This window comes from Physeter macrocephalus, chromosome 7, assembly GCF_002837175.3.
Source record: "Physeter macrocephalus isolate SW-GA chromosome 7, ASM283717v5, whole genome shotgun sequence".
Lineage (NCBI taxonomy): Eukaryota > Metazoa > Chordata > Mammalia > Artiodactyla > Physeteridae > Physeter > Physeter macrocephalus.
This window is the reverse complement of record NC_041220.1, coordinates 78,436,364-78,463,632: the sequence shown is the minus strand read 5'-3', so window position 1 is coordinate 78,463,632 and position 27,269 is coordinate 78,436,364. Positions and strand designations below refer to the sequence as shown.

Here is a 27,269-nt window from a genome sequence, read left to right as displayed (position 1 = left end):
GGTTCCGGAGCCTGTGCTCCGCAACGGGAGAGGCCACAACAGTGAGAGGCCCGCGTACCACAAAAAAAAAAAAAAAAAAAAAAAAAAAAAAAGAATTAGATATGTTTTAGATGTGAAAGTAAAAGTATTTTATAGCATTGTCCAAAGTGTATTTTGATTCCAAAGTTTTCATTTTCAGCTTTGGAATTTTCAGTAACAGACATTTTCCTTGTCTTGTAGTTCAAGATATTTTGGAAACTATATTAATAGACAGCTATATCTTCCCAAGCACCACAATAGTAAGTGTATAACTTTTATATAATTACCTGTCTTGTGGTTGTTATTTAGAAAGTACTAAAAAGCCTTCAGATTTAAATAACTAGTTTGTTTAATGCTGGGACTTCTTCAAAACACATCCTTAACTCTCATACTTCTAAGTCTTCTAATATAGATCCTACTCCTTTCATTTTGATGAATCTGCCAAAAATTGTCCTTTTTGAAAGGTTTATTTTTTATTGGATTTTTTTTCTAGTTTGCAGTCCTTTTCTTTTTTTCTTTTATGTATGTATGTATTTATTTATTTTTGGCTGCGTTGGGTCTTTGTTGCTGTGCGCGGGCACTCTAGTTGCAGCAAGCGGGGGCTACTCTTTGTTGTGGTGTGTGGGCTTCTCATTGCGGTGGCTTCTCTTGTTGTGGAGCACAGGCTCTAGGAGTGCGTGCTTTAGTAGTTGTGGTGCACGGGCTTAGTTGCTCTGCGGCATGTGGGATCTTCCCGGACCAAGGCTCAACCTGTGTCCCCTGCATTGGCAGGCGGATTCTTAACCACTGTGCTACCAGGGAAGTTCCTTTGCAGTCCTCTTCTATCTCCCAGTTCAACCAGACTATGTAAAAATAGTCATATTTTTATGACTGCTCTCTTATGAAAAACAATGGAATGGAAAATATTGCTATTAGTTATTGTTTGTATGCTTTTCTTTATGTGTGTTTCCTCTTGGTAGCCAGATCATTTGAACAGTCTTATCATTGTGATGCTGTATGATTTCCAAGATAGAAAATTTCAAGCTCGTCTCCTTTCTGATAATGAAGAGTCTATAGCAGAAGTTGTAGAAGTAGAGAACCTTCTTAACAGGTAATTGTAAAGGTGAAAACAATGTTTTATATGAAATCATTATTGGTATTTTCACTGGTGAAATTGTATACAATATAATGTGTAGATAAGTGTTAAAATTTTATAGAGAAAAAATATAAAAGTTCATAAGTTTCTTGAGTTCCTTTACAAACACATCTTGAACAGGGTAAATAGTCTGCTTAAATTCAAGTTGTTTTTCAAAGCTTGAATTGTAAGATCCAACTTGTAAGTATTTGGAAAATGATGAAAAATTCCTGACAATTTTTAGCACGTACTTAAGTTACACTTCATTTGAAACAGCTATTATTTGTTTACCTGGCTTTGTTTATAGCTCTTTAAAAAAAAAACTAACATGTATCAAACAAGAAAATTCCAACAGTAGATAAGAACCTATCACTCTTCCAAGTTGAAAAAAAAAAATCTACAACTTCATGTTAGTAGTTAAGAACAAAACTAACATGTTTTAAATTTGTTTTCCTTTTATCCTAAATATCAGCAGAAACCTAGTATGGGGATAATAATAGCATCTACCTAAAAAGGTGGTTGGGAGAATTAATTAAACTAATGCATATAAAATGCTGAGCTTAGAGTCAGACACTTAGTAGATGGTCAATCAGTATTAAATGCTACTGTCGTTAGGGCTTTTGTTATTACATTGTTGAACCTTAATAGAAAGCACAATATAGCAACAACAGCAGTCTTGTAGGAAGATTTTTACCAGGTGAATAATCTGAAACAGTTGTCATATCTCATTTTATATTATTTTATATTATATTTTATATTATGGGAAACTCAAGCAGTTTCACTTACAGTATTGAAGGTTGAGACCAGAGGACTCACGTAATGGAGTTATAGTAATAACTTACCTTTATTGAACACTTAATATGTATCAATCACTGTTATAAGAAGCTCTTTACATAACAACTCTTTGAGGTAGATATTGTTACCAACCTGTATTTTTACACATGGGAAAACTGAGGCACAGACATGTTAAAGGACCCTGCCTAATGCCATAGAGCTAGAAAGGGGAGTAGCGAGAATACACATTCAGGAATGCTGACTCTAGAGCCCAGGATTTATAACCATTTATATGCTACTACTCCTTCCACTTAAGATAGTGAGTGGTGGCTAAATTACTCTAGAAGATGAAAGATATGACATAGTCATATCTCATGTCAGTTGTAGCCTTGAGAAATTTGGAGATGGAGAAAAACAAAAGCAATCAGATGTATGTACGCTCTGTGTTAGATAAGTAAGGATCTTGCCCCTGATTACTGCATAGTTTTCTGGGCAACTTCTTCACCCCCCATACCAGTACTGGGCAACCTGCCTCTGAGGACTGGCACCCACGATGGATGCAGATACATCAGAGAAAAGTTGGTGGGGCAGTATGCTCTGGGACAGGCTCTGAGTTTCAGCTTTCCTGCGCTGCTGTCAGTTTCTGTTTGACTTAGTCAGGACTCAGGAGATGTTCATGGAAGTCTCAACTTAGTCTCAGTGAGCATAATGAGAGCTGAGGTTAGGAAAGCCACACGGCTTCAACCAAGTAAGAAAGACCAGACTGTGGTTTCATGAGCAGCAGATTTTTAGCTGAGAATGTTAGCAAGCCAGACAGGAAATAGGACAAGCAAAGGTCATGGCTCAGGAGACCAGAGGAACCAGAAGATATTACTGTCTAAGGTTCCTGATTCTCCAGATTTTTCCCTTTCCCCATAATACATACCATGCTACCTCCTGCCTTGACACACATCTGGTTCCATTCTTGTCAGTGCAGTTTTTCCCCCTACGCAAACCAACAGAGCTTCATATAATGCAGATCTTATTCCCACATTAATAAGTTATTTCATACCCAATTCATGCTATACTCAATTCATAATATGCTATAGGAGAAATGCGTGTATTTAGTGATTGAATTGCAGAGAACAGTAGTGCAGTATACTTATATAAAGATAACACTGAAAAAAATCCATGTATAATGATAAAAATAATGCTGAGAAAATACATGTATAAAGATAACACTAAAGGGTTTTAATCAAGAGTCTCAGCTTTCAAGTAATAGAAGCCATCTTCAGTTAGCCTGAGCAAAATGGAAAATGTTCCTATAAAGATATTGGAATGTGTCATGCAACTCAGAGACTCAGGAAGAGGATGAAAGCAGGAAGTGGAAAGATGTCAGGACCTTCTTTATCTCTGCTTCTTTGTCTCTTTATCTTTTTAACTCTGCTTCTCTCTTAATATCTGCTTCATTCTTTTTTCCTCTGCAGATCTGCCTTCTCTGCTTCTCTAGTCTACATGGAGAAAGCCCTACTATTGCACTCCAGGTCTTGAGCTTACTTGTTACAGTTGTATGTTAGTTTCTTCACTTAGAGTAACTTATTGTCTCTAACCCCAACTCTAAATTATAATCCCTCCCCTGGGAATTTGATTGGCTCCATGTAGGTCAGGTGCATTCCCCTGGGCCAGTCCCCCATAGCCAATGGAGCAGAATTCTGAACTGAGACAGAATGGTAGCGGCCAACCTCTGTAGATCATCTGTGGCTTGGGGCTGGGCACTGTTGTCCCCAGGGAAATAGAATCATTGTAAGCTTGAAGTATACTTTAGTAATGTTTCTACCAAGAAGACGAAGACTAATTTTAAGAGGTGATAGAAGTAATTATTTAGCAAGAAATTGAAAGAATTATTTCTTCCTTATGAAAATTGTGTTTGATCTTTGTTGTTATTGTCTCTTCCAGAGATCCTTGTGTTTTATCACTCTATATACCAACTTGTATCTTTTTCTTTTGAATTTTCTTTTATTTATTTTTTTATATAGCAGGTTCTTATTAGTCCAACTTGTATCTTTTTCTTCATTTGTTCATAGCTTTAGAGATATAATCCAAGATGACACCTATTATCATTTTTGACATATGCAAGGTCTTTAAGAACTCATTCCTTGTACAAAATGCAACTATATTTTAAATACTATGTGACTGGGTTAAATAAAAGGAGACCACAGCTTCTCCCTTTCTTACTCCCCACCGCTGCCTTACACTAGCCCAAGAATCTGATTCTGCCAAATAATTTGTTGGGCTTTGGTGAGGCAGAACTGGAGAATGGGCAGTGAAAGAGTAGAGAGGCAAAAGGAGAGGAAAACCTTAGTAGTACACCTTTCCAAACCACCCAAAGCTGTCCTGAAACCTTCCCCATTACAATTAAGGCACTGCCAGCTTCTTAGATATCATCCTTGATTCCTCTTTCCTCCCCTCCCCGGTGCCCTTACCACACCTAATACATCAAGTTCTGTAACTCCAATTGGAAAACATGCTGAATGTGTCTACTTGTTTCCATTTCCACTCCTACTGTCCAAATCTAAGCCACTATAATGTGTCACTTAGACTACTGCAATAGTAGTCCTCCTTCCCTGCCTGTAACTCTTACTTTTTCACAATCTGTTCCACATGGCAGGTAAAGTGATATTTTAAAAAAGTGATTATATAGTCATGACAGAGTATCTAGGATCACACTATATTCCTCCTGTAAACAACTAGATGGACAAAATATATGAGGCAAAGATTTTGGACATTAGACAAAAAAGCAGCACAGAATTTTGATCCTTGAGAGAATGAAAACAAATGAGATGAGCCCTAGAATAGTCCTGGCTATATGCCTACAGGTACTTTCCAACTGCAGTGCGGGAAGGAGGCTCTCAAGAGGAAAACTGTAGTCTTACTAAATTAAGAAAACAGATCAGAGTTTTGGGATGAGCATCTGAAATGATCATGTTTTTCTCCTTTATTCTATTAATGTGGTAAGGTAATTCACATTGAATGATTTATGAATGTTAAAACCAACCAGGGATTTTTGGGATAAATCACATTTGCTTGGATATATCCCTTTTCTTCTATTTCTCAGTTTTCTCATTCACATAATGCTCCAGGGTTTCTCATTTGCTGAAATGCTCCCTAAACACTTGTTCATGGGTTTTTGTCTCTCATTCTCTCCACCCCTTCTTTGGAAACTCTTAGTGCATTTCACTTACCTAGTGAATATTCTGAAACAGTTGTCAGTATGATGTCTGATTTTATATTTGTATGGGAAATTCAAGCAGTTCACTGAAGATTATCCTTTGGCATTAAGAAAATATTCAATTTATATTTAAAGAGAACCATATTTCTTTTGTGTTAGGCATTACTAATGGCACTCCAAAACTTGAGATATTTTGGGAATTCCCTGGCAGTCCAGTGGTTAGGACTCGGCACTTTCACTGCGGAGGGCCTGGGTTCAGTCCCTGGTCAGGGAACTAAGATTCCACAAGCCATGTGGTGTGGCCAAAACAAAACAAAACAAAAACAAAAAGCAAAACAAACCAACAACAACAGCAAAAACTTGAAATATTTTGTTCATTGTTAGATAAAATTTCTGAAAATTTGAAGCCAAAACGGAGTAAAACCTTTTTTGTATTAGGTAGGATTCTTTTTTGACAACACACAGGACTCCAACTCAAACTAGATTAGACAAAAGAGAAATTTTATTATAAGGTATCACACGGAAGAATTGAACGATGAGACTTGCAAGAAAGACATTGATGTGGCTACGCTTCTACTAACTAAATCCTGTGGCTCAAGTATCATCAGGACTCTCTTCGACTCTAGTCTCTGCCTCTTTGTGTGCTTTCCCTTCATTCTTGGATCTTTTTTTCTGTTCATAGAATGGGAAACTTGGCTGCTGACTACTCAGGAGCTTTACATCGTACACAGCACAAAAACTAGAAAGACTGGGTTGACTCTCAGTTGCTACGCACAAAAATTCGCTCGACTCTGGTTTGGGTCAAGTGCTCACCCTCTCCCAATCAACTGTAGTCAAGGAGACACAGTCAGTTAGGAACACCTCCCAAGAAAATTATACGAATGGAGGGAAGAGAGGAACATTTTTCAGAAGAGGGGAAGTTTCTGTTCTCAGAAGGGAAGTGGTGCTTAGAATAGAAACCTGTAGGTTTCTGCTCTAAATGGAAACATTGCTCTGTAAATATGCTTTGCTGTTTAACATCTCCATTTTTTACGGTACACTGCCCTCTGTCTGTATGTCTTTTCTCTCCTTGTGGTCTGGAAAATTCTTGCTCCTCCTTTACTAGTTCAGGCTTCTCCTCTTGGAAGTCCCTTTAGGCTGATTTTGTTCTTCTTCCAATACATTTACTCTCTTCTTTATCTATGTATCTTATAACATTAACCATGTTGAGCTATAATTATTTGTTTATATGTCTGTTTTACCACCTAATTGTAAATTACTTAGGGTAGAATCTATCTTTTAATCTTTATAGCTCAGGTTTGATAACAGTACTTGATTAATACTAGTAATAAAAGAATAAGCATATTGGACTTCCCTGGTGGTCCAGTGGTAAAGAGTCCACCTTCCACTGCAGGGGACACGGGTTCGATCCCTGGTCGGGGAACTAAGATCCCACATGCCGCGGGGCAAGTAAGCCCGTGCGCCACAACTAAAGAGCCCACACGCTCTGGAGCCCACATGCCACAACTCGAGAAGAGAAAACCTGCACGCCACAACTAGAGAGAAACCCATGTGCTGCAATGAAAGATCTCTCATGCCTTAATGCAGACCCCGTGTGCCTCAACTAAAACCTGACGCAGCCAAAAAAAAAAAAACAAGAATAAGCATATTAATCATTATCATTTCTTGAATAACTTAACTTTAAATACATTCAAAAGTATCTTTGCAACCATTCTATAAGTTAGATACTACTTCTTAATTCCTAGAGCTTAGAGAAGTGAAGTAACTTGTCTAACGTCACACAGCTAGTAATTAGTGGAACCAGAATCTGAACCCAGGTAATCTGATTGCAGAGTCCAAACCATACTGGCTGGAGAGGCAGAGGAACAGCAAAGTAGAGAAAGAGGGGAATGGATGTGGCATGTAAGCAAGAGTGGCAAATAGTTCAGTGTGTGACTAGAGGTAGATTTATGGATGTGAGTGGTGAGAATTGAGAAAGGAAGAGTTGGTTCAGGTTAAATTATTAATATCCTTGTGTGTCATGATAAAGAGTTTGGATTCTGGCCTGTAGCTAATGGGTTCATTTAAGATTTAAGCTTAGGAATTATATAACTACAATTTAACATATAGAAAGAAAGCTCTGGCTACATGTATAACAGGGATGCTGATAAAAAGATAATTAAGCAACTCTGCCATAACACAAATTGTAGCAGGAAATGGAGTTCTGGATCAAGAATATTGGGAAAGGCTGTTTTTGCTTTCATTTTCATCACTGCAGTCTACCTTAAAGCTATGGAAGTTTTTTTAGTAATCACAGAATATTTTATTTATGGAAGTGATATATCTGGTTATCCTAATAGCATTTGGATTTGGTCTTTGTCCTCAATCTGATACTGTATATTTATATAAGAATCTTTATAACTGTACATATACTTCAAGTTACTTTTTATATGATTAAATTATATTAAAATTCACAGTCCAAAATGTTTGCTATCTGGGTTTTGGAAAATCTTTTCTCCCTATACTCCCTGTATATACACAACACATACATTTTTCTAGGCTTCACATCTCTGATCTTTATATTTAATGATTGAATAATTGTCAGTAGCATTTATTATGGTAAATTCGAACTACGTAGGTATTTGGAAGGACTGTTTAGTCAAAAATAGTCTGTTCTCAGAACATCTCAGTGTATAATATAGAACAGTTACTCATCCCCTTTATTTTAATTTATTCTTTGATGTGCATTAATATATAATTATTTTTAATGTCCCTTGCTGTAGTTCTATGACATTAGGACATAGCACTATACCAATCTAATTCTTTTTTAAAATTTAATTTAATTAATTTATTTGGTTGCACTGGGTCTTAGTTGCAGCACACAGACTCCTTAGTTGTGGCATGAGAACTCTTAGTTGTGGCATGCATGTAGGATCTAGTTCCCTGACCAGACGTCAAACCTGGGCCCCCTGCATTGGCAGCACGGAGTCTTATCCACTGTGCCACCAGGGAAGTTCCCACAAATCTAATCCTATGATAGCCCCAGAAGGCTTAATGTTTGATAACCCTTCCCTCTCCCCACCCCTCAAGTGCCCCAGTGTTCTCATCCTCTTTCCCTGTTTCCCTCCCTCTCTCCCTCCCTCCCCACCCCCGACTCTCGCTCTCTGTCTCTATCTCTGTCTTATTAAGCTTTCTGCAGCCACATACACCACTCTCAAGGAACTTGACTTTTTGTGGCATCTCTTCCTCATTTCTCATTCAAGGTTATCCTTGAGGTTTATTATTCAATTAGATTCCTATTGTGAAAATGCTATGAATATAGGTCAAGAGTAAGTCCTGTATTCTCATTTATTGAAAATTTGGGCTATGACATTAAAAGAAATATATCATTGGGTCTTCATGGTTATGCTAACCAGTTCTTGTTTTTCTTTTCTTTTATTTGGAATTTTGAGGTATGGGTTAGTCAGAACTGGGAAGGACTTGATACAGATTCATGAAAGTTCCTTAATCTTATCAAGAGTACACTGTTGCCATCTCTGATAATAATAACTGACCTATAATGAGTGCCTGCCATGTGCTAGGCACTGTGCTAAGTATTTTACACACATGATATTAATCACCACATTAATTGCAAGGTGAGCTGATCACATTTTACAGATGAGAAAACTGAGGCTGATGAGAGATTCAGTATCACACCTGAGGTCACACAGCTAGTAAGTGACAGAGCCTGAATTTAACTTCAAGTTTGTCTGACTCTAAATCCTACACCTTTTTCACTACATGAAATTTGTCTCTCAGCCAGCAATTGTTTTAAATATTTGAGGAGGACTTCCCTGGTGGCGCAGTGTTTAAGAATCCGCCTGCCAATGCAGGGGACACGGGTTTGAGCCCTGATCCGGGAAGATTCCACATGCCACGGAGCAACTAAGCCCATGCGCCGCGACTACTGAGCCTGTGCTCTGGAGCCCGCGAGCCACAACTACTGAGCCTGCATGCCACAACTACTGAAGCCTGCGCGCCTAGAGCCCGTGCTCCGCAACAAGAGAAGCCATGACAATGAGAAGCCCACGCACCACGACAAAGAGTAGCCCCCGCTCGCCACAACTAGAGAAAGCCCACGTGCAGCAACAAAGACCCAACACAGCCATAAATAAATAAATTAATTAATTTAAAAAAATATTTGAGGAGATACACAACTATACAGAGACATCAAAAACTGAAAAAAAGGATGATTGGATTTCCATTTTTAAATATGGCAAATTTTAATTTTAGACTTCAAAAATTTGAAATAGAATTATAGAAGTATTTGTTAAAATTCTAAATCTCATTGTTAATGTTTCTAGTAGAAAATTGATAGTCTTGTCTTCAATGCAGTACTTACCAAGAATGGATTTTCTATTTCTAGTTTTAAGACAAAATTGGCTGCGGCATTGGCAAGATGTCGAATCAAACATGATGCCCTTTCAATTTACCACATTCTTCCAGAAACAGTTAGGAACCAGGAACTAAGGGCCTCAACTTTGCCACTTTATGCTTGGATAAATACGTGTAAAATCAGGTAAGATTTCTAATCAAATTCTTTATTTAAGTCACTTGCCTTTCAAAATAATGTGATAAGAAATATTACCTTTTTAATGGATGGCGGGCTCATCTGGGGGAGTGATTGGGGAATCATTGTTCAGGATTTTATCACCAGATTACTGAAAGTAATTACATAAATGTGTTAACTTTTTTGTCTCTGTTTTTCAACTTATTGTTGGCTAAAATTATAAGTTCCGTTAGATGCAACATATGCAGTGATATTTTTATTTATTGTAGGAAAAAGATTCTAGTGTTAAATACACTTTTGATGTATTATATTTGTAACTAAAACCTAATGTTATATATTTACAGCCCTGAAGAAGTTTATCATAGTTTGAAGAAAAAAGGCTATAATAAAGTCAAATCTGTGTTGCATATTGATAATAAAGTCTTTGCTGTGGATCAACATTGCTATGATGTCTTAATTTTTCCATCTCATCTTAAAAGTGATCTTCTAAATACAGATCTTTTCAAAGATTATAATCTTGTATTTCAGGTAAACTAACACTTTCATTGTGATTCTCAGTAATCCTGCTCACCCAGAGAATTCCTCCACTTAAAAATAAAACCTAACAAATTGGTTATATTTTGTATAGCTTATCAAGGAGGTTTATAAGGCCTAATTCTCACCTTGAATAAAATTAATATCCCTCCAATCCGTTTTCGTTTTATACTTTGGCATCTTTGCCTCATGTGAAGTGGGCATATTGTGAAGAACATATTCTTCCTAGACACCACAGATGGGGGAACTCTTATTGCCTACAGCTAAAAGGCTATATTTTTCTCTCCCAAGGGAGGATTCAAGAGAAGGCACAATGATTCCTTTTCTTCTTTCCATTTCTGGGGATGATGCTAGTGCCATCCTGCGGTTGAAAATGCAATGTGTAATACTTTCCCATTATCTCTTTACTATATTCCTACAGCTTTGATTTGTAAGATGTGTATATATAAATGGCTGTCAATGCAGGAAGAGAATGTGAGGTATAATGTGGTTTCAGTAGAATGAAAAATTAAAAGAAATCAGGTTAAATTAATTTTTACGTACTTAGATTTAAGTTCTTGCCTCAGATTCACCTTGGTTTTGTAAGGTTTATCCCTTCATAGTACCTGCATTCTTGGGCAGAGTCTCTTGGCCTTATTTTGTTGTGACACCTTATTGAGCACTGAGATCAGTTGCAGAAACTCATCTGTCCAGCCCCCTTTTATAAGCTTGTCAACCATCTTACTTTTAACCTCTGTGAGCTAGCAGCCATTTAGATGACAGTGTAATGGGGAAGAAAGAATGGCAGTAGCAAATGGGTGCATTTTCATGAAGGCTTAAGAATGGGAGCTAAGGCAGGACATCAGTAATCTGTTAATCACATTTTGGGGATTTTGGCATTGCCTTATCACTGTATAAAAGTTAAATGATAACAGTCATAATTTAGGCTAAACAAAGTTAGGGTATTGTTTTAAATCAGTTTATATCAGTTATCTTTGTTAAGTTTATATTTTAACATATGTTAAGATGTTTTAAACCTCGAATGTGTTAGGTATCTCTTCAGAATTTCTGCCAGTACTTTGTTTTACCTAAGGCAAAAAGAAGTCAGTACATGCTTCTAGTCAAACCCTTTGAAATTCTAATTGTACCATTATCTTGTAGGACAAATCTCGAAGTCTTGCTGTCCATTCTGTAGAGGCTTTATTAAATATGGATGATGATATCTTAATGGTCAATACAGGTTCGTGGTACACAGTTGCCCATATGTCAGTCTTGACAAACAATAATACCTCAAAAATATTTGTGTGTGGAGTACAATCACAAGCTAAGGATCCTGACCTGAAGAACCTTTTCACAAAAATGGGATGTAAAAGTATGTACAAATATTTATTTGTTTGTTGGTAATGTTCTATAAGATTTAGAAATGTTAAAAATATTTGAATTTGTTATCTCTTGTAATATAACACTCTATAAATGAACTATACTCCTAAAATCCCCACTAATCTGTATTATATCAGGCTGTTCTTGTTACTTAATATTGGTTAAACAACTGCAGTTTAAATTAATGAATATATTGGCACTTTGGTATATTGCTTGACATTTAACTACTGCATAATTTGAGTTTCAAACTATAATTAAAGTGGTAGAAATTGTCATCTTTTAATAAATAAGAACACAATCACAGGAGTTCTTAAGGGACAAAGATAATATCTAGGACCAGATGCTAAGTCCTTAGGCTTCTTATTCTTAAAGAATTTTTCCATTGGATGATGCTGTGACAAAAGGTAACATTTCATTATAGGTTCAGTGAAGCTGAAAAACTAAACAAATCTTTTGACAGATTCACAGGGTCAGCGAGACAATAAGTAGAATTCAGGGTTTGACATGGAGAGGTAGACTGGTAAATACCCAGGATTTCATTGGAGCACAGAAGTATACCCTGGGTAGTGATCAATCCTCTGATGAATTGAAGCCCAGATTCCAGTCATCTCAATTCCCAGTTGGATTAAGGTGATCTGGGATTGCCAGAGGCAAAAGTAAATTCTCTCTGGGAGAAAGTAACATCATCCTGGATCTCATATTATCTCCTAATTTTTTTCACATGCTGTGTCTGGCACTCAAAAAAATAAAAATCAGACAAAATAGAAAAAAGATGTGAGTGAAATAAAGAGAAAAATACTGGAAGAGAAGCAAACGCACAAAAGGTCCAGGTACTGGAGGTATCAGATGTGGACTTTAACTATGATTAATATGCTGAAGAGACTAAATGACAAGCTGCAGAATTTCAGCAGAGAACTGGAAACTATAATTTTTAAAAAACTCAGAAGAAAATTCTAGAATTGAAAAATACAATATGTGAAATTAAGAAATAAACAGATAGATTTAACAGTAGGTTAAAACTAAAAGAAGCAATAAGTGAACTGATCAGTCAGAAAAAACTATCCAGACTGAAGCATCAGGAGACAAAAGGATGACTAATATGGAAGAGACCATAAAATACACATGAGATTCAGTGATCCAGTGATCTCAGGTATGTTGTGATTAGGAATCCAGAAAGAGAGGAGAAAAGGAACTGGGAAGAAACAATATGTGAAATTCAGACTGGGAGTTTTTAAAAATTGATTAAAGTCACAGATTCGAGAAGCCCTATGAACTCCAATAAAAATAAATGTGTAAAAAACATAGTAGGCACATCATAGCATAACTGCTGAAAACCAAAGACAAAGAACAATGTTCAAAGCAGCCAGGGAGATAATACATATTACCTTTGATGAGATAGCAATAAAACTAAAAATTAACTTTTCATCAGAAACAACTGAGGCCAGAGACAAACAATATCTTCATAGTACAGAAAGAAAATGTCAGGCTAGATTTCTATACTCAGCAAAAATTTCCTTTGAAATAAAGATACTCTCAGAAAAAGAGAGTCTGAGTTTGTTACCAGCAGATACAATAAAGGGTTTACTAAAGATTATTGTTTGAGTAGAAGGAATATTATCTCATACAGAAGGTTGTAGATGCTGGAAGAAATGAAGAGCAATGGAAAAGATTAGTACATAGGTAAATCTAAATAATTGTAGTCCAGTGTCTTGTGGGACTGTAAACTAATGTCTTGTGGAGCTAACAATATTTGTGTTATATGTAATTAAAATACATTACAAGAATGGCACATAATTTAGAGAAGGAAGTGGAATTAATGTGTTCTATCGTCCTTGCTTTGTCTAAGAAATGATAAAAGTAGTAAATTATTAAGTCAGTGGTATGTGTTATAATATCAGGGGCAAACAATAAACAAATAATAAAAGAATGTAAAACTAATAACTAAAGGGGAGGGGTGGAATATGGAATTGGAATCACCATAGTAATGTATAAAAGGCAAGACAAATAGAAAGGAAGTAGGTAGATTAAACTTTAAAAAAATATGTATTTATAAATCAATAAGTAAACATATTAAATATGCATGACTAATACTTGAATTACAAGACAAAGAACATCAATACTGGATTTTTAAAGATCAACTTTAAAATGCTATTTATAAGAGATACCCCTTACATAAAAGGATATTAAAAAAAAAAAAACTTAGAAGGACAGAAGAAGATATTCAGTGAACATACTAACAAAAAGAACTACAGACAAAGTAGTGTTACGTCAAGAAAACTTACTAGAAGTATAGCATGTTTAATTCATCAGGAAAATATACCAGTACTAAGAAGTATGTACATAATAACATAGTCTCAAAATATATAAAGCCACATTATCTAGAATCAGCAGATAAAATGCTCTGTATATAGAAAATTCTAAAGAATCCATGAAAAAATACAGATTTAATGCAATCCCTATAAAAACGCTAGCTGGCTTTTTTGCAGAAATTGACATTCTGTCCTAAAATTCACATGGAAATCTGAGGGACCTGGAGTAGCCAAAGCAGTCTTGAAAAAGAACAAAGTTATAGGACTCACACTTCCTGATTTCAAAATTCATTATACAGCTTTAGTAATCAAGACAATGTGGGACTGGCATAAAGATAAACATGTAGATCAGTGGATAGAATTGAGAATCCAGACGTAAAACCTTACATTTACGGTCAATTGATTTTTGACAAGTGCGCCAAGACCATTCAACAAGGGAAGAATAGTCTTTTCAACAAATGGTACTGGGATAACTGGATATCCACGTGCACAAGAATGAAGTTGGACCCTTACTTCAAATCATATACAAAAATTAACTCAAACTGGATCAAAGACCTAATTATAAGAGGTAAAACTATAAAACTTCTAGAAGAAAACACAGGGGTAAAACTTTGTGACTTTGAATTTGGCAGTGGCTGTTTAAACACCAAAAGCACAACAAAAGAAAAGATAAATTGAACTTCATCTAAATGAAAAACTTTTGTTCTTCAAAGGTCACTATCAAGAAAGTGAAAAGACAACCCACAGAATGGGAGAAAATATTTGCAAATCATATGTAATAAGGGACTTGTATCTAGAATATGTAAACAATAATAAGACATATATCACAATTTTAAAATGGGTAAAGTATATTAATTTAATTTAGCTCTTCAAGAAAAAAGTTTATAAAACAATTCATTTATCAGTAATGGACAAGGAGATATTATTACAAATCCTAGAGACATTTAAAACTTAATAAAAAGATACTATGAGCAAACTTGAACTTTTAGATGACATTGGCATATTCCTGGAACAACACAACTTACCAAAACTGACAGAAGAATTAAATAGAAAACCTCAATACTCTTGTATCTATTAAGATCTTAAAATTAGTGGATATAAATGTCTATTAAATTCATAATTGAAAATCTCCCCACTCACAAAGCAAAAAATTTAAAAACCTTTAGTCCTTTAAGGAAGAAATAATACTCTTTCAGAGAATAGAAAAAGAAGGATTACTTCCCAGTTAATTTATAACCTTAATATCAAAAACTTAAAATGGATACTAAAGGAAGGAAAATTATAGGCTAGTGCCACTCATTAGCACATTTGTAAAAATAAGTGTTAGCTAACTGAAATAAGTATTAGCAAACTGTATTTAGAAATATATAAGAATAATAATACATTATAAATAAGCTGGATTCTAGGCATACAAAGTTGATTTAACTCTTAAAAATCAATTTATGTAATCATGTTAATAGGAGAATAATTTTATGGTCATCTCAATAGATGCAGAAAAGAAATTTGATAAAATTTAACATTCATTCATTATATATATACACAGCAAATATCACACTTGATGGCATGTTTAAAGCTTTCTGGTATCAGGGATTAGATAAGCATGCCTGCCATCACCACTGCTAATCAACATTGTACTGGGAATCATAGGCAGTACAGTAAGGAAGGAAAAGAAGAAATAGAAGAAATAAAGATTGGAAAGGAAGAAATAAAATTGTCTTTAATTTATAGGTGACATGATTATATATGTGGAAAATACAAAGTAATCTATAAACTATAGATTTCACATATGCCTTTTTAAAATTAATTTTTATTGGGGTATAGTTGATTTACAATGTTGTGTTAATTTCTGCTGTACAGCAAAGTGAATCAGTTACACGTATGACTTTTGCAGTGTTGCTAGATACAAGGTCAGCATACAAATTCAGTTTCCATACACCAATAACAAAAATTTGAAAATGAAGCAGAGATGCCTTTTACAATGAACAAAAAAACATAAAACATTTGGGAATACATCTAGTAAAAGATGTGTAAGACCTCCTCATAAAACTTACGGAACATTATTGAAAGAAAGAAAGAAGACCTAAATAAATGGAAACAACAGACCATGTTCATGAATTGAAATACTAAATGTCATAAAGATGAGTTTCCTCTCCAAGTTGATCCGTATAGATTCAATTCAATACTCTTGATGCTACAGGATATTAAGGAAGAGAAGATCTTTTTAGTAAACAGTGCTGGGAAAAAATGACCCCTGATTCACACCATCTACACAAATCTAGAATCTAGAATGTGTTATAGGAGAAAACTTCTTGACTGGGGTTGGTAAAGATTTCTTAAACAGGGCACATAAAGCACTCACCATAAAAGAAAAGATTGATAAATTGGACTACAGTAAAATTTTTTAAAAAGTAAGGACTTCTATGCATTAAGAGAGTACAAAGGCAAACTGTAGAGAGGGAATATATAAACTGATGAAGAGTTTTTTTTGCCAGAGTGTACAAAGAATTCTTACAAATTAACAATAAAAAAGACAGCCCAATTGGAAAATGTGCAAGAGACATGACCAGGCATTTCACAAAAGAGGATATACAAATACCAAAAAAACTTAGGTAAAAGTACCTTAACCCCATTAGTAATCAGGGAAATGCAGTTCAAATCACAACTTACCACCACATATCCACAGAATGATTAAAATTTAAAAGATGGCAGTACCATGTGCTGGCAAGGTAAGGAGCATTAGGAATGCTCAAACACCGTTGGTTGGACTGTAAGTTTGTACAGTGACTTTGGAAAACTAGCATTAATCACTAAAATTGAAAAAATACATGCCCTATGATCCAGCACTTCCAGGTTTATTACTTACCCCTTTGAATTTTTACCTAGTTAACCAGAGAGAATAGGAACCACTGGGTAACCAAGCAGTAGAGGAAGGGAAGATTCTTCTTTTAGAAGCATTCCAGGTGATAAATGAAAAAGAGAAGACGGAAGTAGAATATGACTATTTTGCAACCCCTTTGCTGGTACCATAAAGGCAATTTAATGGATGAATGTGACGCCACTTGTGAAGTAGTTTTGTGCTCCCCACCCACCAAGAAAAAAAAACTTGAGTCTAATTTAATTAAGCTCTAAAGATCCAGCTACTAATAAACTACACTTTAGGAAAGTAATTAGCAAAATCCAGACTGTGGGAAACTCTAGTAGTACAAAAAAACCATGTTTCATTAAGAAGTAAATTATAAGAAAAAATGGAGAGGGTACCTATAAACAAAAAGAAATTTAAAATAAGACATCAACTAATTGCAATGTATGTACCTTATCTAAATCCTGATTTAAACAAACTAAAAAAAAATTTGACAAGTGTGAGACTTGGAAAATTTGAGCCACGATTGTATGCCATTATTACTTGATGATAATAAGGAATTACTTTTTAAAATGTATGGGGTTGTATGGTTTTCTTTTTTTTTTTTTTTTTTTTTTTTGCGGTACGCGGGCCTCTCACTGTTGTGGCCTCTCTCGTTGCGGAGCACAGGCTCCGGACGCGCAGGCTCAGCGGCCATGGCTCACGGCCCAGCCGCTCCGCGGCATGTGGGATCTTCCCGGACCGGGACACGAACCCGTGTCCTCTGCATCGGCAGGCGGACTCTCAACCGCTGCGCCACCAGGGAAGCCCTATGGGGTTGTATTTTTAAAGGGGTTCTTATATTTTAGAGATATATGGTGAAATATTTTATAGATTCAAAATAATATGGGGGAGTGGAAGTGGGTGTGGATATAGATGAAACAAGATTGCGCATGAATGGTTCATTGTTGAAGCACCATAATGGGTACTTGAGAATTTATTATATATTATGTCTATTTTTGACATAATATGTTTAAACTTTTACAATAAAAAGTTAAAAATAGGGGAAAAAAGAAAAAGGCCCACTTGATTAAAAAATATTTTTCAAAAGAGACAGAATAGAAAGAGGGAAGAATTGATCAGACAAGAGAAGGGTTGGGTAGGGCAATTTTAAGAGCGATTCCTCAGCAGATAAGGGGAATGGGAGCCATTGCAGAAGTGAAGGGGTGGGCCTAAGATAGGGTCACAGATAGTTATAACCTGAGGGAAGGCAGACACTCTTAAACTAAATTATAAGGTCCCTGAGGACCTTTAGACTGTGCCTAAATAAAAATTATAAAATGCTAAATGAAAATATAAATGCTAATAAAAAATTTTTTTTCTGGGAAAAATAGAATATAAAAGGGGTTAAAAAATGGGAAGGGAAATAACCAATACTGAGCATTTACTGTATACTAGGCACCATGCTAAGCCTAACTACTTTATCTCAATCTTCACTACAATTAGATGAGGTGTAGGCTTTATTATCCCATTTTACAAATAAGGAAATTGAGGCTTAGAGAGATTAAGTCACACAGATAGTAAATAGTGAAGTTGGGAGTCAAACTTGGGTATTTCTGCCTCTAAAAGCCATTTCCCTCCACTATACCATACTGCTTTAAGTGGAATCTGAAGTTCAGAATGGAAAGTTTATATTTTATGTAGAAGATATTTAAACTTCAAAATCATTCTCTCAAGTAAAGGAGAAAGAACTCTATTAAGAGAATTCATGTATTAACTTTAGGATGTTATCAGAAAATAATCCTCTTTTCTGACTGCATTAAAATGACTTTTTGTGGGGTTGAGGATTTAAAAATGAACAATGATAAATAGATACAATTACATACTGCATTAAGATTTTTAATTAATATTTTTACATACATTTTCTGTGTTTTTTCTCCCAGATATTGAAATACTTCATGAGACATTTATTAACCTTGAATCAAAGGATCATAGGTTACAGAAAGTTAAAGTGATTCTGCTGCTACCTCGTTGTTCAGGACTGGGTGTTAGCAATCCAGTAGAATTTATTTTAAATGAGCATGAAGGTACTTGCTTTAATTTTTAATTTCTAAATTATTGAAATTTTAATATTTTTAAAATGAAATTATTTAAAATCATTAAGATGACATATCAGATACATCTGATTAATGAATAACTACCATATGTAAAGCACTTAATATGGATAAACTATTTTACATCCATTACCTCATTTAATCTTTATTATACTAGTTCTGTGAGATACGAGTAAGGGGAATATTCAAAATGTTCAATAATTAGAGTGATGTAGGCAATCAGAACAGATGCCAGTATGCTATTCTGGCATATACCAGAGCTCAAAATATAGGCATTAACATTTATCAGCATTTTATAGATTAAAAAAATGAGACTCAGAAAGATTCATTCATTTTTATAAAGTCACATAACTAGTTTGTAAGAGAGCTAGGATTCAGATTTAGATCTGCCTGACTCTAGAGTCTGTGCTCCAAGATGATCCCAATTAAATCATGATCAGACTGTTTCAAACTCAAGACTTCTTTAACCCTCAGTATGTATATTTTATGATACGAATATCTCAGATTAAATATTCTGAGAATATTTTATTTGCTTCTTTAATAAATTAAGAAATATTATTTAACATTAACATTTATTGAGCACTTATGTATAAGGCACTGAACTAAATACTTTGCTTGGATTATTTCATCAAATCCTCACAAGAACTCAATGAATTGGTTACTCATTATTTCTCTTTTATAAATATGGAATCTGAGGCTCACGAGAGGTTGAAGCCTCTCAGAGTCTTTTGACTGGTGTCAGAGCCTGGATTCAAACACTACTGCTGACTCTGGCCCTTTGAATCATGCTCTTAATCACAGTATGTTAACTGCAATTGCTTCTTACTGTAATCCCTTGTTTATAGTGAAAGGCATAGATATGGTTAACTAGAATATTAGACAAAGAAGACATTCCACCAACATTCAGAATATGTTGAGTAACTGTTTTCTATTTCTACCAAGGACAGAATCTAAAATGAAGAAAAAGTAATTGAGGGAAAGAAACTAATAGTTATGGAGCGCAACTATGCCCCAGTCAATATCTAGGAAGTGTTCATGCATTATAACTTAATATTCACAGTAACTTTGTGAGGATAGTGTTATTTAATTATCTCTGTTTTATAAAGGGGAAAAAAACCCCCAAGATTTAGACAAATTTAGCAAGTTGCCTGAGGTCATGTAGCTAGATTCAAAGCTGGGATTCAAATTCAGATTAGTTAGCACATTCCACTATACTACACTATAGAAAGAATTCCACTATACCAGTGGTCCCCAACCTTTTTGGCACCAGGGACTGGTTTCGTGGAAGACAGTTTTTCCACGGACCGGTGGTTGGGGTGGCGGGATGGTTTGGGGATGATTCAAGCACACTACATTTTTGTGTGCTTTTTTTTTTTTTAATTTTAAACATTTATTCATTTTTGGCTGTGTTGGGTCTTCGTTGCTGCGCACGGGCTTTCTCTAGTTGTGGTGAGCGGGGGCTACTCTTCGTTGTGGTGTGCGGGCTTCTCATTGCGGTGGCTTCTTTTGTTGCGGAGCGTGAGTTCAAGGCATGCAGGCTTCAGTAGTTGTGACACATGGACTCGGTAGTTTTGACTTGTGGGCTCTAGAGCGCAGGTTCAGTAGTTGTGACGCACGGGCTTAGTTGCTCCGCTTAGTTGCTTAGTTGCTCTTAGTTGCTTAGATCTTCCTGGACCAGGGCTCGAACCCGTGTCCCCTGCATTACCAGGCTGATTCTTAACCACTGCGCCACCAGGGAAGTCCAGCAGGCGGATGCTTAACCACTGCGCCACTAGGGAAGTCCTTATTGTACACTTTATTTCTATTATTGTTACATTGTAATATATAATGAAATAATTATACAACTCACCATAATGCAGAATCAGTGGGAGCCCTGAGCTTGTTTTCCTGCAACTAGATGGTCCCATCTGGGGGTGATGGGAGACAGTGACACCCGAAGTGTGTGGCTTATGTCCAGTCTACTCCATAAGAGGCAGCTTAATTGTCACTTGCCACTCACTGATAGGGATTTTTTTTTAAACATCTTTATTGGAGTATAATTGCTTTACAATGGTGTGTTAGTTTCTGCTTTATAACAGAGTGAATCAGTTATACATATACATACGTTCCCATATCTCTTCCCAGCTATCTAATTTACATTTGGTAGTGCATATATGTCCCTGCCACTCTCTCACTTCGTCACAGCTTACCCTTCCCCCTCCCCATGTCCTCAAGTCCATGCTCTAGTAGGTCTGTGTTTTATTCCTGTCCTACCACTAATCTCTTCATGACATTTTTTTTTCTTAGATTCCATATATATGTGTTAGCATACGGTATTTGTTTTTCTCCTTCTGACTTACTTCACTCTGTATGACAGACTCCAGGTCTATCCACCTCATTACAAATAACTCAGTTTCATTTCTTTTTATGGCTGAGTAATATTCCATTGTATATATGTGCCACATCTTCTTTATCCATTCATCTGTTGATGGACAGTTAGGTTGATTCCATGTCCTGGCTATTGTAAATAGAGCTGCAATGAACATTTTGGTACATGACTCTTTTTGAATTATGATTTTCTCAGGGTATATGCCCAGTAGTGGGATTGTGGGGTCGTATGGTAGTTCTATTTGTAGTTTTTTAAGGAACCTCCATACTGTTCTCCATAGTGGCTGTATCAATTTACATTCCCACCAGCAGTGCAAGAGTGTTCCCTTTTCTCCACACCCTCTCCAGCATTTATTGTTTCTAGAGTTTTTGATGATGGCCATTCTGACCAGTGTGAGATGATATCTCATTGTAGTTTTGATTTGCATTTTTCTGATGATTAATGATGAGCATTCGTTCATGTGTTTGTTGGCAATCTGTATAACTGATAGCGATTTGATATGAGTCTGCAAGCAATTGATTTATTATGGTCTCTGTGCAGTCAAACCTCTCTGCTAATGATAATCTGTATTTGCAGCCACTCCCCAGTGCTACCATCGCTGCCTCAGCTCCACCTCAGATCATCAGGCATTAGATTCTCATAAGTACCACACAACCTAGATCCCTCACAAGCACAGTTCACAGTAGGGTTCACACTCCTATGAGAATATAATGCTGCCCCTGATCTGACAGGAGGTGGAGCTCAGGCAGTAATGTGAGTGATGGGGAGCGGCCGTAAATACAGATGAAGCTTCACTCGCTCGCCCACTGCTCACCTCCTGCTGTGTGGCCTAGTTCCTAACAGGCCACGGACCACTACTGGTCCATGCCTGGGGGTTGGGGACCCCTGCACTATACCACACAATTTTTAACTGGGCTTATACTGAACTATGTGGAATTCTGTCTTGCTACAGAAAATTTCCTTCCAAGACTAACCAACTCAGATGGGAGTATGGTAGACTGAGAAAATTCCCACACTAACTTTGGGAAATGATCACAGAAGAATTAGATTTTGAAAGAAGAGGGGAAGAAATAGCTGCAGCTACAATAAGCATTCCAGTTAAGAGAACTAGAGCTTAGAACTACTGTGAGACTCTGGCCTTATCCTGGGTCATCTTGAAGTGGAAATGCAGAACAAAATAAACCATAGGTAAAAATCATTTAGAGGCTGGGGTGTGGGTGAAGCACAAAGGGAACTACAAATGACAAAAAGAGGGAAAGTGAAAAGTTTCCTGGATATTGGTAATATTTTGAAATCCTTGAAGAGGTGACTGGATAAGCCAAGAAGTGGTCTTTGGCAAACCTGGAAAAAAGGAGGGTTTTGAAGGAAACTGTACTTTGATGAGGTAATAGCCAGAGCAAATAAGGAACTGCTGACCTAGTGATTATGGTGGAAATATTAGTCATAAATTTAGTGGGGATGAATCCAAAAGACTTAGATTCGTGAGAAATCATGAATTAGTTTGAAAAACAATTTAACATTGAAAAAATTACAACCAATTTTAGAATGTTTATCATAAAAACTATCATATTTGAGGAATGTGTGAAATCGATCTCTGCTAACAACTTGGAATTATTTTAAAATGGGGTGAAAAAGGTAAGCTGATATGGTTTTAGAGTATAATAATGGGTAAATAGTCCTTTAAAAAGTGATGAAAGAGAAAAATGTAAAGTGTAAAATTAAATTGGGAAGAAATGGAGTTTAATTAACCTTTAGTGATATTACTGGAGTGGGGAATAGCCAAATATATGGTATAAATAAATAATTGGCTTTCATACTGCAGGGAGTTACTGAGAGGCAGAATAAAACAGGGGTTAGAAGGTTGGTCAGATTGCCAAGCTAGAACCTGGCTCTCAACTAGTAGCTGTGTGACCTTAGACAAGTTGTTTAATGTATGCTTGAACAGTTTTTTCAATGTTAAAAGGGAAAATAATGCTTCAAGGGGTTGTTGAATAAAATAATCTATATAGAGTAGTATTCAGTATATCTTAGTTAATATTATCAAGAAATATGTTAAAAATAGTTTCAGAAATTTAAAGAATTATTATAAGAATTTCTTTCTTTTTATAAATTTTATTTATTTATTTTTGGCTGCGTTGGGTCTTCGTTGCTACACACGGGCCCTCTAGTTTTTTCTTCCAAAATTTCTTTCAGTAAGTTAATGTTTTTAACTGTATCCTTTTGTGTTCTTTCTTACTCAGATCTGACTATAGCCCATCAGTTTCTACCTTGGAAAATAAATCTTTTTCCCTCTATTAGTACCCAGACTGACTGTATTCTGTTTTTTATACCTAAATGACTTATTTTGGCTGGTTGGATGACTATATCATAAGAACTTGGAGAAAAAAGGAAAAATAATATTAAAACTAAGCAAAATTACCTTTATCAATTCAGTTTTTAAGTCAGTATTTTTATAATACTGCCTATTTATTTATTTATTTATTAAAAATTTGTTTATTTTTGGTTGGGTCTTCGTTGCTGTGTGCGGGCTTTCTCCAGTTGCAACGAGCTGGGGCTGTTCTTCATTGTGGTGCACGGGCTTCTCATTGCAGTGGCTTCTCTTGTTGCGGAGCATGGGCTCTAGGCACGTAGGCTTCAGTAGTTGTGGCATGCAGGCTTCAGTAGTTTTGGCTCACGGGCTCCAGAGCATAGGCTCAGTAGTTGTGGTGCATGGGCTTAGTTGCTCCACGGCATGTGGGATCTTCCCAGACCAGGGCTTGAACCCGTGTCCCCTGCATTGGCAGGTGGATTCTTAACCACTGCGTCACCAGGGAAAGTCCCCTGCCTATTTATTTTTAATAAATATTTTCCATGAAAACTGTCATTAATAGGGAAAATGATTAAAATATTAAATAATGTGATAATAGCAATATATGAAAAACATCTAATAGTGATATATTTAAAAGCATTTATTTCCTTTTAGATACAGGTTTCCTTAAAGATTTCTCTCAAGGAGGCCCGTCAGAAGATAAACTTCATGTTCTTGCTCAGCAGCAATATGAACAGCTAATACATGCAATGAAATGTAAGTTTGTTATCAGTGTAATCTGAAAATATGTTGTAAATCTTAGAAACATTAATACTTCATTTATCTGTTACATTCAGGCAATGATGTGTGAACCATAAGTGAATTTTTCACAACACTCAGTTCCTTCAAATAACAAAATATTTATTTTTACCAATTTAATTCTCAAAAATATATGCTTTAGGATCATTTTAAACATAGGTTAGCAAGAATAATTTAGTTTTCTTTAATGCTGAAGTAAAATAATTACATACATCCATTGTTGTACAGTTTCATCTTCTTTATTTCTTTTCTTTGGCTTCTTACTTGATGTAATTTTTCCGTTGTCATTGTGCCTGCCCCTAACTCTTCTATAATCCCAATTTTAATCAAACTCTTACTTCTCTTAGTACTAAAAAGAGAACAGAGAGATGCAATTACAGATAAAGCCTAGATCTCTTTAAGTCTGAGTAACAAGGCTCTTTAAGTATTTTTATTATTGCTTCAATCACTGCATTTAGATTTTGAGTACCATTTAGATTTTGAGTACCAGTGCCCTTCCACACGTAGATATGGAAATCTAGAAGTCTCTGAGAAATTATATAAACTTTAATTAATTCAGTGCATGTTTATCAAATGCCTACGCTGGGTCAGATATTAAGCTGGTTGTTAGGGATATGAGTGTGGATAAATCCTGACCTCCAAAGGCTCAAAGGTAAGTATAGGGTATAGATGATTTAATATATGAAGATATAACATATATGAAGTAGAAATAAGGCAAAATAGAAAACACAGAGGAGTTCTGCCCCTTTAATTGATGTTATTAAAAAATATTAATTTGAATATGATAGTATGTATATGATCTATGAAATGAGTTGATTGGAAGATGAGGAAGTTGGTAAATAATGCATTTTTAAACTTTTCTCTGATTACTCTATTTAAAATTGCAGGATAATCTTTTGAAACTAACTGTCCTCCATATCTGCTTTGATTTGCTCTATAGCATTTGTCACTTCCTAATGCTATGTGTGTGTGTGTGTGTGTATTTTTTTTTTTTTGCGGTACGCGGGCCTCTCACTGCTGTGGCCTCTCCCGTTGCGGAGCACAGGCTCCGGACGTGCAGGCTCAGCGGCCATGGCTCATGGGCCTAGCCGCTCCGCGGCATGTGGGATCTTCCCGGATGGGGGCATGAACCCGTGTCCCCTGCATCAGCAGGCGGACTGTTAACCACTGCGCCACCAGGGAAGCCCCTATATTTTTTTTTACTTGGGCTGTGCCACTGCGTGGCTTGCAGGATCTTAGTTCCCCAACCAGGGATCGAACCTGGGCCTCTGGCAGTGAGAGCGCTGAGTCCTAACCACTGGACCACCAGGGAATTCCCTAATTTTCTTATTTATTTATGTCTTGTCAATGAAACATAGAAAATAAGCTCCCTGGGGCAGGGATTTTTGTGTGTGTATATTGAATGGTGAGAACACTGCCTAGCACGTAGTAGGTGGCTCAGTAAGTGTGAATAAGTGAGCGAGTTGCAGGTAGTAATATTACCTCATTTTACAGTTGAAGAATTGGAGAGTTAAGTAGTTTTCCCAGGTTCATACAGCAGTAAGTTACAGAATTGGGATTCACGTCTAAGTCTGTCTGTTTCTAGAGTCCTTTTAACTAGTTATGTGATATGGCTTGTGGAAGAATAGCTGGAAGTGTCAAGCTTATGGTAATCTGCAGTATTTGTTTGTTTGTGTTTGTAATTAGGTTGGTCACATTGATTAGATTTCCATACAATCCAGTTAGATTTACTTTATTTATTGGCCACAGACTACATTACTAATAGATGCTTTAAAGGGGAGCCATGCAAGCATCTATAGAAATAATTCCCATCAAAACCATGTGGTATTAGTACAGACAGACGTTTGAAAACATAACGGATTTGTTTAGGATTGTTAATGGGGTCATTATATTAATTCCATCTTCTTTAAATGTAGTTACTAGAGCTCAAGCAGTTGTTTACTGCACATGTTCAGTTTATCCAGAAGAAAATGAAGCTGTTGTTAAGAAAGCACTGGAATTTCAAGACCACGGGACTAAAATACAATCTTATAGGTAAGAAAGGAAGGATTCTTCTAAACACCTCAAACAAATATTTTCGAAAGTGAAAAATTTTGACTTTCTGAGTTAGAAGTAAAAGACATTTCAGTTCCTTTTTATTAGACTTTAATATGACCAAAATAGCCTAACTTCTTACAACTTTAAAGTAGATTCTGTAAAACCTTTACAATGGCTTGGCATGTGCATTCTCTTGTACACTAACAGATTCTTGTTTTTGTTGTTATTGTTAAATAACGCTAAAGACATTTGGGCTTTGACTTGACTGATTTCTGGATAAATTGAGTATAAACTTTATACCCTGAGTTTTAGATACATCTTTGCTTCAGTAGAAGAAAAGTAAGAGTATAAAATAACCTTAGAAAATAGAAAATTGGATGTTTATTATCTGAAAACATGTGTTTCTTAGACCCATTTAGCCTTTGGCACCCACAAGGACTAAGATAAGAATAGCTTGAATAACCATAGTAGCTTCTGGGTAAAATGCTATAACTAGGGGCAGAGAAGAAAAACAGTAATACTCCATCCAAACTCTGGACGTCAAGATAAGGAGTATATTTAAGATTACTATATGATACCAATAGTTCTTCAAGACTGTGACAATTAATAAGGTATTTTAAAATGTCTCCTATTTTTTACTTATTTCTCCTGTTCTGAACTTTTCCTGTAATTCTTAAGTAGCATCTTAATATGTATATGGTTTGCTCTCTCCTTTTAATTTTATATTTTTCCTTTGCCAGTTCACAGGTGGACATGTTCGTTAACCACATCCGTATTCCCCTTCTTACTTTACTTCCTTATTTTCTAATTCTTGTTGGTAGCTAACAGCCAACCTTTTTTCTGCCAGCTTCTCAACACAGCATTAACTAAATCTCCATCTAGTGGCAAAGAGAATTATTGCAGGTACATGACCAAAATCATTAGTGTGGATGACTCTTGATTTGTCTGTCAGGGATAAGGT

General features: G+C 35.9%; 1 protein-coding gene across 2 annotated transcripts in view; it reads left to right on the top strand.

Moving 5' to 3' along the window:
* NSUN7 (NOP2/Sun RNA methyltransferase family member 7) overlaps positions 1 to 27,269 on the top strand; it is a 63,616-nt gene that overhangs the window by 20,219 nt on the left and 16,128 nt on the right. The window contains exons 3-9 of one of the 2 annotated variants that reach the window (XM_028492030.2): positions 220 to 278; positions 978 to 1,108; positions 9,499 to 9,651; positions 9,987 to 10,170; positions 11,317 to 11,527; positions 24,128 to 24,229; positions 26,188 to 26,305. In XM_028492030.2, coding sequence (XP_028347831.1) covers positions 220 to 278; positions 978 to 1,108; positions 9,499 to 9,651; positions 9,987 to 10,170; positions 11,317 to 11,527; positions 24,128 to 24,229; positions 26,188 to 26,305 — 958 coding nt within the window. The remainder of the gene's footprint in view (positions 1 to 219; positions 279 to 977; positions 1,109 to 9,498; positions 9,652 to 9,986; positions 10,171 to 11,316; positions 11,528 to 24,127; positions 24,230 to 26,187; positions 26,306 to 27,269) is intronic. The other variant, XM_028492031.2, reaches the window with a different exon arrangement.